The 17,309-nt window shown below is 43.4% G+C and overlaps 1 protein-coding gene across 3 annotated transcripts in view; it reads right to left on the bottom strand.

Moving 5' to 3' along the window:
* NFIA (nuclear factor I A) overlaps window positions 1-17,309 on the bottom strand; it is a 394,118-nt gene that overhangs the window by 113,247 nt on the left and 263,562 nt on the right. For all 3 annotated transcript variants that reach the window (XM_062191435.1, XM_062191437.1, XM_062191436.1), the window contains exons 5-6: window positions 9,623-9,740; window positions 2,592-2,719 (exon numbers count right to left, since the gene is read on the bottom strand). In XM_062191435.1, the coding sequence (XP_062047419.1) occupies window positions 2,592-2,719; window positions 9,623-9,740 (246 nt within the window). The remainder of the gene's footprint in view (window positions 1-2,591; window positions 2,720-9,622; window positions 9,741-17,309) is intronic.

Here is a 17,309-nt window from a genome sequence, read left to right as displayed (position 1 = left end):
CTCTGTCAATTCCATTTTCCATGAACTTTTTGAAGCAGCCCTGTGTGTGTGTGTGTGTGTGTGTGTGGAGTACATATACATATGTCCTCCTAAAAGATTCAGCCATTAAACCCTAGTTATTTAATGACCATAAAAGATACAGGTATTCAGATGCTGAAATTTATGATCATCTGAATCACAGCCTGCAGAGAGGAATTACAATGAATAACAGAGTCACTAGGTCAAAGTACTCTGTATTCAGCCGACCCCACTGCCTCCAAACACAGCCAAAAGAAGACTATGGAAGGACCCAGACACAGTCTCATGCTGCAGGACTTTCTTTCTTTCTTTCCTTTTTAAAGATTTATTTATTTATTTATTTATTTGAGAGGCAAAGTGACAGAGAGAGGGAGAGGCAGAGAGAGAGCTTCCATCTGCTGGTTCATGCCACAATGGCCAGGGCTGGGCCATGCTGAAGCCAGGAGCCAAGAGCATCACCTGGGTTCCCACAGGGTGGGTACAAGAGCCCAACCTCTTGAGCCATCTTCTGCTGCTGTTCCAGGTTGGTAGCAGTGATCTGGACTGGAAGTGGAGCAGCCAGGATTCACACTGGTGCCCATATGGGATGTGGGCGTTGCAAGTTGCAGCTTAACCTGCTGTACCATAGCATCAGCCTGGAGGGGTTTCTTTACATTCAAATAATAAGGCAGCTTCAATATGTATAAAAACGTATCAGTTAATACTCGAGCATAAATGTACCACACATATATTTTATTCTGATTTTCACTGAAGCAGGTAAATTGGCTAGGGCTCTAATTAGCCTTTTTAAAAGGGTTCAAAGAAGTTTTATATCTTTTAATTTTTTAATAGCACATAAACTGTTCACTGGCACTCTACTGAGGTCATGCTGATGATGCCATTAATGGCAATGAGCAGTCAGCATTTTTATTCTCTTCTAGGCCTGGGGTGATCTGCAAGCTACTTCAGGCAAACTGATGTGGATCCAAGTGCAGAGTGAAGCTGAGGTGTGACCTTCACAGATGACCCATCACACAGGGAGCACTAGGCTGGTGATAACTAGAGAGAGAAGGCCCTGAAGGCTACAATCACCATTCCCGGGCTTCCTGCAGCCCTGGATGGCAGTCGCTTATGTGGCCTGTTTCCCTCTGTGCTTGTGGGTTCCTGGAAAGCAGGGGCGTTGGCCTCCCTGCACCGCCTTGGGTTCCCAGAAGCTGGCACAGGGCCTCCTCCAGAAAGCTACCATGGAAGACAGTTGAAGGCGTGAGGGACTGAATGCGTGAGCTGAGAGACAGGACTTAGGGAGAAGCGAGGCCAAGAGCAATGTTTGCATTTGAGTAAGGGTAGCAAGATAAAAGACCCAGCCAGTAGGACCTGAGGTTTTCTGTTTTGGTTTTGCTTTGCTTTGTTCTTAATTATGGTACAGTAAAGCTAAGGTCTGCTGGGAGGAAGCAGATGCTCCCCTGAATGCTAACGTGCACACCGATCCCTGTAGCTTCCAGCACAGTCGGGACACAGAGCAGCCTCGGCACCTCTGCTTCTTCCCTGTGCTCCCGGCTCACAGGCACACTCTCTGAGGGCTTTTGAGAACATGTCAGCAAGGAGAGAACAGAGCTAAGACTGGAAGGGGAAGGGGTTAGTTTAGAGATTGTCTTGGTGCATGTCTGTCTAGTACAGAATTAGTCTGAGACAGGCGAGGAAGGATAGTCAGAGAACACTTGTTTTTTCATACTTGCTCAGTGATGGGTACAATTCTTGCATGGTTATGTGTGCTGCCTTATTTAATGCTTGGGAACACAGAGAGCGGTATTCATGCTGTCAGATTATAAGATTGGAGACACAGGCCCAGAAAGGTCAGGGAGCTTGCCCACAGATACGGAGTAGAGCAGGAGCTAAAGTCAGGATTGCATTGTCCACCTGATTCCAGAGCTCACACTCCACCCTCTCCACCCATTTCACCTGTCCTAGGAGGGAATCATTCTTCACATGGAGTAAGGACACCGGTAAGAATTTCAAGAAATGTCTGCTATCAGAATTATTTCTATTCTTCCCAAGACGCCAAAACCAAGCCTAGACCACCCCAGGAGGTTAGATGAGCAGTCACCATTTGCAGAGTTTATACCGATGGACATAAAAATACTTGTTTCACTTATACAGAAAAACAATCCTGAAGACACCCAGGAACAGGAGAAAATATTAGTGTTCTCCTTTTGTAAAAATCCAGGTATAAACTAAAGCCCAAGGAACCCATTTTCCTTTCTAGAAATAGCAATCCAGGTGAAAACAGTTGACAGGTTTTTATTAGGCCTATTTAAACATAACTTAATGCTAACCCAAACTGTAGTTAAAAACCAGAGGCAAATGCAAGGCTGGACTACAGTATAGACGAGAATATTAAGAGCAGAAAGCACGCGGCATTCTCACCAGTCTTCCATTTCCACTGAATCACAGCTCTGCACTGACACTCTCACAGGGGTGCAAACTCCTGTCCACATCGACAAAGTCTACTACCCTCAGCCGGCTGCACGCGAACGCCTTTCGCGCATGCGCACATTTGATCCTATGCCATTTGCCAGCGGCCCCAGCCTGCTTACCTGGCTCCACTTCATGCCATCCACTGGACTGACTGCCGCTCCCCGGCGACCGCCCTTGGCCTGTGTAGAACGGCTCCTCGCCGGGACTGTCCATTTCATCCTCCACAGACTTGAGGCGCTTTGTGGAGCTGAAATAACAAACGGGTGCAGGCTGAAAAAGCAATCCAAACCACCTTTCCCTTGGACACCGCACCTCTGGCTGAAAGAAAGCCAAGAGAGGAAGCAATTGGGCAACTGAGTGTAGTTTTAGGACGCGTTTTAGGCCCGCGTTCAGTTGGATGAGTCACTGGATGTGGAACAAAGTATTGGGTCTATGTTGTTCCAAGTGTCTGGGTTTGATTTTTTATTGTCCCTCAAGTTGCTGCTGCTGCCACATCCTGTTTCTTTTTCCTTTGAGGAACTGCTGGCTGGCTTCTGCTCTGGCCTCCACCTGGCAGTGCGGTAGGAAGGCCACAGATTTCCTATCTCCACAGGTTGGGGCTGGGCCCCCGCCTTCAGCAATGGACCTGGCCAGCAATCAAATCCCAGTGGGTACTCAGTGCAGGAGTGGGGTGGGGGAGCAGCACTCTTGACTCTTTAAGAAAGCAAGCTTGATTTCCTCTTTCTGTTGCTCATATTTTCCCCATCTTCCACTTGGATTTCTTCACTCCAAAACTATTTACTGCACAGTTGCAGTGGTACAACTCTTGCTCCAGACACCCAAGATTAAAACAGGAATAAAACAGATGAAAAGACGCAGAGGGAGCACACTGCCCTGTGAGGAGGGACACAGAGAGTGGCCCAGGGAGTTTTAGGCCCTTCCCTTATGCAGAGGTTACCACAACCAAGTGTTATCCCACTGGGGACTTTTTGGTTGTTTTTGGATCATTGAGAAACTTCTGCAGTGTATCCCCTTTCCTCTGGCTGAAGGACTGCATTTTTCTCTTAATTTGAGGCTTCTGGAGTGAGAAAGTAGTAAGATGCGACGTGCTGTTACTCTTGTCCTGGTTGTCTTAACAGAGAATGCCACCATCAATATATTGCCAGAATGGGTGCATCTCATACCTGGGAGTGGTGCAGGGTGTTTATTGGGAAATTGCTTGCTCGTGCGTCAGGTACAGAATTTTCTATCTGTTTTCATTCACCAGACACTTCCTGTATACATCCTACGTACCAGGCGAAGAGACAGGGAAGAAAAAAAAAAGGGCAGAAGCAGGCTGCTGTTCAGGCAGATGCTCCACCAGGCGGCCGTGGCAAACGCCTTGGCCGACTTGGCAAACTGCTATGGTCTCCAGCCCTGCAAGTCTCCTGCAATCTTGCCACCTGTGCTCTGTGCCAGGATATCCTCCCAAACCAAACACCAAGGGGTTACCGACTGGCACCTCAGCAGCATTCCAGGACCCAGCTGAAGCTCCCTGCAGGGCAGCTTCTGAGGTAATGGGTATGTCCCACTGGTTATCAGCTCTTTTACTGCATGTCTCCACGTGCTCCGGTCAGCACTGGAGACCCCGGAGAGCAGATGCGCGGGGAAGGACATCGGCGTTGTGATTTAGAAGGGTTACTCTGGTCATTCTGCCAGTGACAGATTTAGAGAGGCGAAAAGAAAGGAAGAGGACAGAGCTTAGGGGCAGGGGGACACTTATGAGGCTACTGCGGCTGTCTGATTTGAAAAATGTGGAGGACCCAATTTAAGGCAAGAAGTTCTAATTATTAATGTTGGCATTCCAACATGCTTAGCCATTAAGTTCTATTCTCATTAAAACCAGACCACAGCAAAGCAACATAACTGTACCAGGGCAGCTAAGGACCCAGAGGAAATGCCTTTAATAGCTTATTTAATGTTCTTTGCTTGGTTTTCCTTGAAGTTCAAAGAAAAATAGGCGCTTGAAGAACCTTTCTATGTTTTATGTAGAACTGCATCTAATGGAAGTTCTTTATAACAGTATACACACAAAAACTACCCAATACATAAAATCAGAAAAGGCTGGTCTCTGTGGATAAAATTCTATTGCTTCTCTTTATTAGAAAATGCAAAATGTATAAGCTATTGCTTCCTGTTCTTGCCATGGCAATCAGGAAATGCAGGATCAGGTTCCTAATGTAACAATCTCTTCTATCTTTCCATATGGTCTCTGGCCTCCCTTTTGATAGTAATATTTCTTTTTTTTTTATTAAACTTTTATTTAATGAATATAAATTTCCAAAGTATAGCTTATGGGTTACAATGGCTTCCCCCCTCCCATAGCTTCCCTCCCGCCCGCAACCCTCCCCTTTCCCGCTCCCTTTCCCCTTCCATTCATGTAAAGATTCATTTTCAATTCTCTTTGTATACAGAAGATCAGTTTAGTATATATTAGATAAAGATTTCAACATTTTGCCCATATAGCAACATCAAGTGAAAAAACTACAATTGGATTACTAATTATAGCATTAAATAGCAATGTACAGCACATTAAAGACAGACATGCCATCGCACTAGTCCAAGTGATCAATTTCAGCTCACAACTGATAGCTCTGATAGGTCTAAGAATCAAAGAGATCACACAAACAAGACAAGTATCTGCTAATACTAACTGATAGAATCAAAAAGGGAGAGAAAGATCCAACATGGGAAGTGGGATACACAGCAGACTCATAGGATGGCAGATGTCCTAAACAACACTCTGGCCTCAGAATCAGCCCTCAAGGCATTCAGATCTGGCTGAAGAGCCCATGAGAGTATAGCAGGCATGGAAAGCCAAGATATCATGGAAAAAAAAAAAAAAGACCTAAATGAATGATCTCTGTGAGTGAGATCCCAGTGGAAAGAATGGGGCCATCAAAGAAGGAGGTCCCCTTCTCCGAAGGGAGGAGAGAACCTCCACTTTGACTATGACCCTATCGGCATAAGATCAAAGTCAGCGAACTCTAAAGGCTTCCATAGCCCTGGCAACTCATGACTAGAGCCTAGGGAGATTACTGACGCCATGAACAGGAGTGTCAAATTGTTAAGTCAGCAACAGGAGTCACTGTGTACTTACACCCCATGTGGGATCTGTCCCTAATGTGTCATCTAAAGCCAAGTGAAGCTATGACTGGTACTGAAACAGTATTTTTATACTTTGCGTTTCTGTGTGGGCACAGACTGATGAGGTCTTTTCTAATTATATACTGAAGTGATCTTCTGTATATAAAGAGAATTGGAAATGAAAAAAAAAAAAACCAACCTGGTGTTAAAATGGAAATGGCATAGAAAATTAATTAATTTGAAAAAAAAATTATGTAGGATCTCTGTCTTTGATAGTAATATTTCTATATTATCTGATGTGTTTTGAAACTGAAAGTCTACTGAAACTACCTGGGAAGTAGAAAGAATATAAATTGGAAAAAATAAATATGTCTCATAAGCACCTGGCATGTTCTGATGGGAACAAAAGATCAGCATGGAAAGTGACTTTTAACTTATTAAAAAAAAAAAAGATTAATTTGTTTTAAAAGCAGAATGACAGAGAGAGGGGGAGAGACAGAGAAAGAGATCTTCCACCCACTGGTTTACTCTCCAAATGGCTGCAATTGGCCTAAGCTGGGAGCCTGGAACTCCATTCATGTTTCCCATGTGGGTGGTAGGGGCCCAAGTACATGGGCATCTCCTGCTGCTTTCCCAGGTGCATTAGCAGGGAGTTGGATCCGAAGTAGAGTAACTGGGACTTGAACCTGTGCTCTGATATGAGATGCTGGCATTGTAGGCAGTGGCTTAACCTACTGTGCCACAACACTGGCCCCTAACTTATTTTTAAATGTCCAGTACCTACCAGAGTGGTGAATAGCAGATGCCGCAAAACTGATAAACTGGGCTACTCAGAAACAGCTGCATCCGTCCATAAAATAAGGACTCATCCAAGCATCATGCTTCGGTAAGGTCCAACCCAAAAGGCTAATGCCATTGTCCATCATACCCCATTATCAATATTTTCCAAGATTTTAAAGCTTTTGATCTCCATGGCATACTCAAATAAAAAGCAAATACCTCACATAGATATTAAATCCTCCCAGTGAAAGATTCTGTTACTAGCAGATGCTATAATTTGAAAGCAAAGAATTTCTGGGTTGGACACAGGATAAATGTCTGGAGGGTGGAGGTACAGAATGGAGGGGAGGAAAAGATCCACAAGAGAAAAAAACTGGGGACATCAGGAAGGGAAGGTACAGGGCTTGTAAGACAGCATGCACACTCCAGAAACCCCAACCCCACAGCTGCTTTATCCCAAGGAAGTTCTTTGAAACAAAAACTGCATTTTGTCCCGATTCTTACACTACGCTTTTCATGATTTACTTGGAAGGGGTAGAGAACCAACCTACAGGTAGTATGTTCGTGTGTGTGTACGTGTGTGTGTTACAAATGAGTCAGTAATTTTGCTTTCTTGTTCCTGGCTTTCTAACACGCTGATTCTATTCTCCCAGAAACATTGAGGAAAACAGGAAAGTCCCACTGGGATCTACACATAAAAGGGAGGAGATGTATTCTCCTAAGGATTGACACAGCATTTCTTTTTCCTTGTGTGTGAAATCGGCTCTTGTGTTCCTTCCAGTGCTACCTGAAAGTTCAAGCAAGCATAACACCTAAAGTCCTAATACTTGTATTTACTTCCTCCTACTATGTGCAACACACAGCGACCTTACTTTATGTCTACAAGACCACAAAAGGCCTCTGTCCTGAGTGTCCATGGTACCCTGAGCTGAAAATCCCTATTGACTTCTCTACCTGCAGATTGTGGAGCCCTTGTGATTTTCCTTTCTCCCCCTAGTGCCGAGGACAACATCCCTGGCCTTTCACAGTGTTAGTGACTGACGTGGTAGCAGACACCGTCCTTCAGGGGACTCACAGTGAGGTGGCACAGACGGACCTCCAAGACGGTATCAGCAATTCACGATTACAAATGCACAGTGTCAGGGAAAGTATCAGACATGCCAGGTACTGCTTTCAGGGCCTCCTAGTCCACTACTGTCTGCTGACAGAACCAGTCCCACTCCTGAGAGGATTCCCTGTGAAAACGGCTCACGTTTGCACTTCCAAGACCCAAGTTCGAATGTGGCCTCAGCCATTTACAAAGGCAAATTACTTAACTCCCCTGAGCTTTGGGATGTCCTACTGTTCAAATGGCAGTGCCGCCTGTAAGATTAGAATGTGAAGAGCGGATCGGATCAGGCTTGTAAAGCACCTGACTTCATGCCTTCCACAGAGCAGGTGACCGATTAATATTGGCACTGCAAGAACAAACACTGGTTGACTGATGAATTTTATATGTAATTGTGGAATATTCTTCTGGGTACACTTTCTAACCTGTACACTGATAATTCAACTGAGTCTATGTATTTAAAGAATGTGTTTTTAAAAAAATCATCCTAGGAAGAGCCTAATGAGAGTAAAACAAACATATTACTGAGTTATTAACTCCTGATGGTGCTTATAATTAGCTCCTTATCAGGGCTAGTTATTTGCAGAATATAAGAATGACACAAGCCTTTTAAATGATATTAATAACCAGCCTGCCACTCAGTCACCACAAAAATAACACAATATAGCTGGAGAAGTGCACGCTAGGACAGGAGGTGTGGAACACTGTTTGGGATGGACGCAGCACATGTACAGCACACATAGGAAAAACAAACAGCCCAGAAACTTTTCAATTAATCATTGCCCACAAGTATTTGCAAAGCTTTTGCATGTTGACTGAGGGCAGTCACACACGGTGTCTCCTCCATCAGCAAACATTTCAAATCCTCAAAATGTATTAACACCTAAACATATTCACAGTCTCTTTCTTGTGTTATAAATGTGCTTTGGATTGGAGACTCCCTCTGCCCTGCTCCTGGGAGTTGGCGCTCGAGTGAACTAAGGGGAAGATTTAAACAACGTGAAAGGTGATGCGGGAAACTGGGAGCCATATTTAGGGACTACTTTCTTTAAGTGTCTCCAAGTTAGTAGTAATTAAATTAAAAAAAAAAGTTTTTTTAAGTGATGATACCTAAGATACATAAGAGCAAGGTAAGAATGAGTCTCTACCAATGAAAATTTCTGTAATATGGACATTGTTTCAAATGGTAAAACAAGGGATCTTGCTCTGGAGAAATATACCATTGTCAAATGTTTTTCTGCAAAGTACACAAACATTAAGGATGTTCTGCACCACTCTCTTCTTTGTTGTCACAGTCCAGTGCTAAAGCCAATTTGTAAAAGAATACTGTGGGTTTAATGCCTAATCCCTTTCCCTCTGGTACAGGTTATCTAGAGACAACAGGATCTTGCAAAATGCTTCATTTTGATTTTGGCTTTGTAACTAACTTAAAGGGATCAAGAACCCCAGGACTGTTACTGGGTTGAGTTCGCCCTGCTGTATGTTTTTTAAGGTCTCCTGGTACCACAGAGTCTGGCCATTCTTGGTTATCTAATAACATTCACTTTTATAACCATTTATTCACTTTTATAGTCACACCAGAATATTAAATAGGCTTCATCTTTTTTAGGGCAGCCCCAATAGACTGGATTTTGAGACCACTGGGGACTGGGTAGGAAAAGAGCAGGGGCTGGGCAGTAGCAGCTTCTGTGGGCATGAGGACAGAGTTGGTGTCACCAGGGTCCACTTCCTGCTGCACAAGTCCAAACAGCTGCCCTTTCCCCATTCTAATCCTGGTTTTCATTTTCTGAGAACAAGCTATGCTCGTCACCCATCCTTCCTCCATGCTCGTGTTCTCACCCCACCCAGAATCCCACTCCTTTTCCTTTGCATCTCACCAACCTAAGCAACGCTTAGAGCTGAGCACCAGTCACTCTTTTTGGATAAAGCTTTCTGTAACTATTTCTAGCCCACGTCACACAAACCAGCTCCCTGTTTTTTCTACTATCTGAATGTCTCCTGCTCCATGTGCATTTGCTGTAGCTCCTCAGTGAGTATGTCAGTCTGTTGGAGCTGAGCTGTCGTCTGTGGGGTCTTTGCTAAATGCCTAGTGAGTCAAGTTAAAAAATCAAGGCGTGCAACTCTGCAGCACAACCTCTTTAAGAGCGATCAAATTACCTCGTAGAGGATGTGCTGGGTAAAGACCTCCTCATTGCTCCTGGACTCATGCTGTAGTATGAAGAACTTTCCAAATCTGAGAGAGAAAAATTGGGGCCAGTTCCTGCAGCTATTGGTGCTAGAATAAAAAAAAAAGAAAAAGAAAGAAGGAAAGAAAGAAAGAAACATCAGTTAAGTTCTGTGGATAAAAGATCAATGAGAGCAAATTTCACTGTTGCATTTAGCACATTTTCTTTTTGCATTTATATGGCAACACTAAATGATCAGTATCATCTCTGACTTCAAAGGAATGTTGACAATGAAAATAGTCTGCACCAGAAAGGCATATTTTTCCTAATGCATGTTTCATCTTTTCTCTCTCTGTGAAAGTAAATTGTCACTAAGGTTCTAACAGTCCTGGATGATTTTTAACAAAAACGCTTCTCCATGTTTTTTTGTCTTAAACTTTTCTTAGGTGACCAGATAAAACATTCCCTAGGCTTTTCTCACTCTGTCTGGTCTTGATCGCTTCTGCTCATCTCTGTTTTGGCATTTGATTCTGAACTTTGGTGAAAGTGAAATGATGTTTTCTAAGTCACCCATTCTCAAATGCAACGTAAACTGTTTCTCACTGCTCTGAATCACCTCAGTGCCCCACGTTCATCTTTACCTTAATAGTAGTCCTGCCAGGTCATTTAAGACAGGGTCCGCAATCCAGCTCCAGTGGAGAGAGACAGTGGGGTGGGCAGGGAAAGCTTGACAGATGAAAGACACTCTGAGAAGTTCTTTAACAGAGTTATTCCCCTACTGATATGGCCACATAGAAGCAGGTAGCCAACCCAGCTTGGGGCTAACAAAATAAGGGAGTAAAAAGGCTTTAGAAAATGTCACGACTCAGAAGAATGTTAAATGGACATATAGGAATGACACAGCTAACAGGGATGAGCAAAAGTATGAGAAGATAGGATATTTACTGGATCTCTGGTAGCTTGATATAATGTAGTGTACAATACGTAGGAAAAGAGGATGTTAAGGTCAGGCCACAAAGGATCTAGTATGTTTCTTTAATAAACATGAATACGAATCCAGCAAATTCTCAAGTTAATAAACATTTAAAGCACAATCATGTTCTACTATAATTGGGGATTGTTAGGGTTACACTGCCAGTATACTTCAAAAAGTTCATGCAAAATGGGCTAGTAGACAAATTTATTCTGGCACAAAAAAATGTTGAAATTCATCCATAAGGGAAATTTTTGGAAAGTTTATGAAACATGCATATTATGAAAACACTATGCATGGATTTCAGCATTTTTCTGCACCAGAATCTTTTAATTGCACTTTTGGACAAACTTTTTTAAGTACTTTCACAGAATCCCTGACATCAGGAGTCAGCCAGTAATCACTGGTCAGGTAGAATCGGTTGCTACACTGAGTATTATTCACTAGCTAAAGGACAGCCAGCAAAGTACAGGAATGCTGTCATTCAACTTGCATTTACAACCTAGAAAGACCACTCAATCACAAGAGTAGGCACAGAGGGCAGTGGAAGGAGTGGCTGAAGAACGTAATCAGTTAGAACCAGAGAGACCACTGGGGTCACTGAAGCCAGGGAAGATGAGACTCAAGGCTGGAACTGAGGATCCTGATGGAACTTATTCAGGAGTTAGAGTCATGCAAATGCACCGGATGCTTGACTGTGATAATGGGAAGAACAGGGCAGGGGGGTAAAGGAGGATTCCTAGAACTGTGGCTTGGGACACTGAATGAATTGCGATGCCAGAATGGAATTATGGAATCAAGGGAAGGTATGGGGGAATTCAACAATCTCTAAGGATAAGAGCTTAGCTGTTTGATTAATAGCAATGACTAAACCTTTATCATAACTGTCATTAAATAAAAACAGTCATTGCTAAGAAATGGAAAACCCTGAAACTCACACGTACCTTTTGAAAGTCAAGCCCATCTCTCAATGACAAGCTCTAATGGAGGAAGGGCCTTCAGTTCAAAAACAAATGGTCCGGCTTGACAAGGAGTGTAAACAGAGCTCTAATTAATAATTTTGCTACTCATTTCCTAATTTGCTTTTTATATTAAATTTATTTGCATAATTTCCTCTCTTATTTCATGATATTTTATGGATGAAATAGGGAAAGGAGGAGGGGGGTGATCACTCAATATGGGCCCAGATCACTCATCACGACTCACGTCAGAGAATAGCTATTAACGCTTTCCAGCATCCTGGAGCTTCGAGATTCACACCTCTCCATAACTAAAGAAGAGCAGAAAGCTGACCGTGGCAAAGGTCTGCACTGAGATTTTCCTTCCGTAATTTCAGAATGGAGTAGAGGCCTCTGCTGGGCAGAGATGCTGCTTCCTTCCAGTGCATGGAGGAAACCGTACAGCCTCACTCCTTCCCTCTTGGGAGGGGAGAACAAACAAGGTACAGGTGAGCGGGGCTTGTACCTGGTGAACACCCAGCTGTACTTGTACTTAAGACTTTCTCTAGTGCATCATCTAGTCGAGAAAATCGTCCTCTACCTTCATTATCTTTTTAAAACTCAAGGGGCCCAGAATAGTTCAAAGAGGAAAAACACATGTATAAGTATGAAGTGCCCATCACCTAGCAGTCATATTCAAAATACAATTAAGCCTGCATAACTGTTCCTTAACTTGCCTATCTACTATGTCCTGTGAACCACTTAACACACCATGATGGTAATGTAGCAAATGGTACCAGGTGACCTGGCAGCACAGTGATCCTTCTCAGAGAGTCTACTGGACTTCTGATGAGTAACTTTCAGAGTGTGGCAAACCGGTTTACACGTGTCTTGAATTTTGAAACATCATTAACTTTCTGAAATGAGAATAGGTCTCACAACATCGGTTAAATAATCCTGATAGCGCACATACTCCAACTCTGCTTCCTTCAAGAGGGCCATGTAATTGGCCACTCCCTCCATACCACAGAGGGACAGTTTAACAGAAGATGGGCTTTGACTCTGTGACACTGTTGTGGCCAAAGTGGAAGCTCGCATCTCGGGGCAGGAGTTCCTTCCAGAGTTGTCTCAGCAATGGCTGGGGTATCCTCAGTGCCTCTACTCTGGTGAACAGAAAGAACGTCGGAGAGGTAATCAAGACCTCAGGAGGTGGGCTTCTGGCAGGCGTAGCACCTGTAGCTGAGGAAGGGCCTTCAAAACAAGCTGCTCGGAAAAGCACAGGTTCTGGATGAGGATACCTAAGCCTTACAATGAGATTCAATGGTGTGTCATTACTACACAAAGGCAAAAAAGAGAAGGTTAAAATTTAAGGACCTGTGCTTTTCCTACCATGCCACACTGACCTTCCTATACAGCATTCGCTGCCAACTTGAGATAACAAAAAAGGTGGATATGCCCCCCCAAAGAGTTACAACATAAGTGGAATATGAAAATAATATCTGAATACCTAATGCAAGGTTGAATGTATTAAATCTCACAGAGAAGTGCAAAGAACGTGTTAAGAAAGTTTAGAGGAATCACAGATCTCATTGGCTTGTAAGATCAGAAACAACTAGATTCCAGGGAGAGAGGGTGCTGAAGCCAGGCCTTCGAGACTGGTTCAGGTTGAAAGAGGCAGAGCAGGACACAGGAGAGGTTTTGCAGGCAAATACCCAAGCATGAGTGCAAGTTTGGAGGTAGGAAGTAAAGTGAGTGGTGATGTGTGGGATCCATGACAGTTTCTGAGCAGAGAAGCGATCACGTCATTGTCACATCTGAGGAACAATACACAGAAAGCATAAACGGGGCTAAGATTCTGGAGGGTAGGAAATCAGTTGAAAGACTGATGGAAAAATCCTGGCAAGAGGGGATGAAGGCCTAAACTACATTGTCAAGAAAGGAAATAGAACTTTTTACAATGAATATCCAACACCTAGTCCAGGATAGTCAACACGTTGAAAAGACTTGTTCCCAACTGTGCACTATGAAGTGGCACCAATAAATACATTATCATATTCTTCTAACAAGAAAAATCAATAAGATGTATCTAACTAATAGCTAATAGTAACTAATCAGCTAATAGTAGGATTAAGTTCTTTAAAGTTCACTGACTTGTCCAATGTCACTTAAATTCTGGTCTGCCCAAGCTATCACACTGGGCTCCCAAGGTTAAGGTGAACTACCCTCTAATGTGATACAGAAAGCAAGTGGCCACAGCCCATCAAACGTGGGGCTGTTAAGGAAGTCCTGTCCCATATATCATGGAATCTGATTTTTGCTTCACTTGTACCTGACTGTAGGCTTTATCATTCGTTAATTGTCTTCTATGTAATATTTTCTCCCCAACTAGATTGAACTGTATTTTGAAGGCTGTAAAGAAAGAAATCATGTGGCATAAAACAGTGCTGGTCTGGCACTGGGAGAGACTGTTAAGAGTCCCAGCCCCGCCAATAACCACCAGGGTAGCTCACCTAAGTCACTAAAACTCTCTGGGCTTCATAATTCTAATAAGAATCATGATAAATGTGGAGAACCACTGCTGCCAGTACCATCACAATTTGTTCAGCATCATTCCTGGGCCAGACGCTGGACCAAGAGCTTTAAGCAATCATCCTGCTTAATCCTCACAACACCACTGGGAAGGAGCTAAGAGACAAAGAGGTCGTGAAGTCAGAGGTCACCCCACATGACCTTTAATCCCACAGATCCCTGGGCTTCTTTTGTGTTCTAAACAGCTCACCACAGTTTTGTGGACACAGTTGATGATCAATAAATATGCTTTGAATTAAAGAAAGTAAATAATTATCTTCTTCATTTGCTCCCCTAAACTTTCAGCCATGGAGAGATAAAACACAGAATTCTGTGAACAACCATCAGTAGTGAGGCTGAGCTCCTTAACTCCCTTAAGCAGCGTTGCAACTGCTCTCACCTGAAGAACTTTGTTCCATCCAGGAGTTCTTCTGAAAAGGTTAACTTCTGGAAGTTGACTCTCCAGATGTTATTTCTAAATCATTCATCCTCCACCCCACCCCCCTTTCCTGTCATGGGTAAAATGTACTCTTTGTGTCATTTCTTAATAAATGGTTTGCTATTAAGGAATCATTATAGTAATGTGGGCTATTGGAAGAAAGGGGTTACTTTAGTAGCCAACCCTCTTAATGACCTGCTCTTCTGTACACATTAGTAGTTGGATAAGGTTGTGGTTATTGAACTTCTGCCATCCACCACAGACAATCTGCTCGGGCTTGCACTGTTGGAGAGAGAGGATGATGGGAAAAAAATTCTATCCAAATTTTCAAGTTACTCCGCCTGAGAGTGGACTGAGTTCACAACTTGTTCAACAGGAATCAGCAGGGAGTGTTAACTAAATGACAAGTGTGCCCTGCTCCAGCCTATTGTTAATGGCACACATCCGCTGAATGGCTGCATTCAACAGAACTCAGCAAATATTTATGGAGCATTTCAAGGTGCCAGCTACTGTTCCAGGTGCTTGAGATACATCAACGGACAAAATATCTGAACCCTCTGCCCTTGGGGTGCTTACTGTTTAGAGATTTACCGTCACTGCTGACCCTTCCTCAGACCTGCATGGCCACTGAAGACTACAGGGTAATGGCAGTGGACGACACCTGCACGCCTGCCAAAGACTACCAGTGCACAGAACTCAATTCTCAACTGAGCTGAAAAAAATGGAGGTATATTTTTCCTGTGGACTACATGGTTTGGAACACTCACTGAGATTTCAGGAACTTGAATTTTGAGGCTGGGTAGGGGTGAGGGGCGAGTTCAACAATGAACGGCACGCAGCTCTACGGGCCCAGCACAATTTAGTGTTGTTTCGCATTCCAGTGGCAAAGATCTTGTAAGAAAGTCCATGTCACTGGCACAAAAGGAGTGAACATGGGAAAATACTTGTTCTTCCTTCTAGCAAAGGCACAGTTGTAAAATGCACAATGCTATGAAAACCCAAGCAAATCTGGAATCATCGTTAAAGGGAATTAACTTGGAAAGTAATTTATGGCAAGAAAATTCAACTCCTTTGTTATCTTCCTTTTACTGTAATATGCTTCCTGAACACTGCCTATGAGAGAGGGCTTTTAGAAAGAAAAAAAATAATAACTATGGTAAAATTAACTCATTTTATCAATTTGTGCTCTCTGCCAGAGTTTCCTGACTGTGACTATGAGGGGTTGTAAAACTGATGAATTTGCATGGAAAAAGAAACCAGTGTAAGTAATTTGTGTAAGAGGTAACACGGACATAGACTGCTATAATTCAGACACCCTGCAGATAGCAGACTGCTGCAGTGTGAGCAGTTATGGGTTAGAAAAATGACCACACTGCAGTCAGTCTGACTTGAATGGAAATCAATCATAAAGGTACTTTCTCTGCAGCTTCTACGCCACAGTCTTCAGCAACTCCCTAGCCAAGCAGATTTCTGGTCTGTAAACCCTGTGCTGATCTCCCTTTTCTAGCCTTCCTTTCTAAAAGGTCTGACCAAATGCAGGCAAGGAGTGCGGTTTTCCAAACAGGAACATAAAAGAAAGGCAGTGAACTAAAACGAGGATTTCCCTCTATGTGAAAATGAGCTTGTCTGCTATTTAAAGCAATGCTTTTTTATGAAATGTAGTATTAGGTGCCAAAAGCCAGTAGAATGTTTTTAACCCATGACAGGTATCTGCTTACACAAAATATTATTTTTGTGCAACCACATCTTATGTACACACAGGTTAGGGAATATGTGTGTTTGGGGTGGCAGAGGTGGTAGAAGTAGGTCAATGGAGGAATTTTATTTCTGAAAAAGTTTTCATTTTATCAAAATAGGAACAATTCACTGAAACTCTCTTCCATTCTACTCTGATGATGAGGATGGTTTATCTCTGACAGGTACGTGTTGTGAGTTTAATTTGTAAACCACTGGTATTCAAGCACTTAATGGCCATACCTAAAGCTCAGCCTGAGATCTCAAGAAACTTAGATACATACTCTGCAGAGGAAGGGATTCTTTCTGACTTATTTCTGCATTCCCCCATGCACACCACCCAGGACGCTTCATATATTCCACAGGCTACAAATGTTTATTGAATGGAACTAAAATTCTATGAGCTTCCTAATGTAGAATAGCCAAGAACTAATATTGATCAAGCATTTATCACGTGCCAGATGATGTGCTAGGTGTTTTGCTTGGATTGTCTCATTTAATCCCTGTAGTATCCCTATGTAATATGCACTGGTATCATTCTCAATTATGAATGAGAAAATTAGCAGGGGGGGTAAGTAACAAGGTTAAGACCACACAGCTGGCCGGCGCCGTGGCTCAACAGGCTAATCCTCCGCCTTGCGGCGCCGGCACACCGGGTTCTAGTCCCGGTCGGGGCACCGATCCTGTCCCGGTTGCCCCTCTTCCAGGCCAGCTCTCTGCTGTGGCCAGGGAGTGCAGTGGAGGATGGCCCAAGTGTTTGGGCTCTGCACCCCAGGGGAGACCAGGATAAGCACCTGGCTCCTGCCATCGGAACAGCGCGGTGCGCTGGCCGCAGCGCGCTACCGCGGCGGCCATTGGAGGGTGAACCAACGGCAAAAGGAAGACCTTTCTCTCTGTCTCTCTCTCACTGTCCACTCTGCCTGTCAAAAAAAAAAAAAAAAAAAAAAAAAAAAAAAAGACCACACAGCTAAATAAGCAACATAGGAGGGATTTGAAAGTGGATTATTTCCCAGTCTCCATTTCCAGT

Source organism: Lepus europaeus, chromosome 5 (assembly GCF_033115175.1).
Source record: "Lepus europaeus isolate LE1 chromosome 5, mLepTim1.pri, whole genome shotgun sequence".
In the NCBI taxonomy this organism is placed as follows: domain Eukaryota; kingdom Metazoa; phylum Chordata; class Mammalia; order Lagomorpha; family Leporidae; genus Lepus; species Lepus europaeus.
This window is presented reverse-complemented; position numbering and strand designations above follow the sequence as displayed.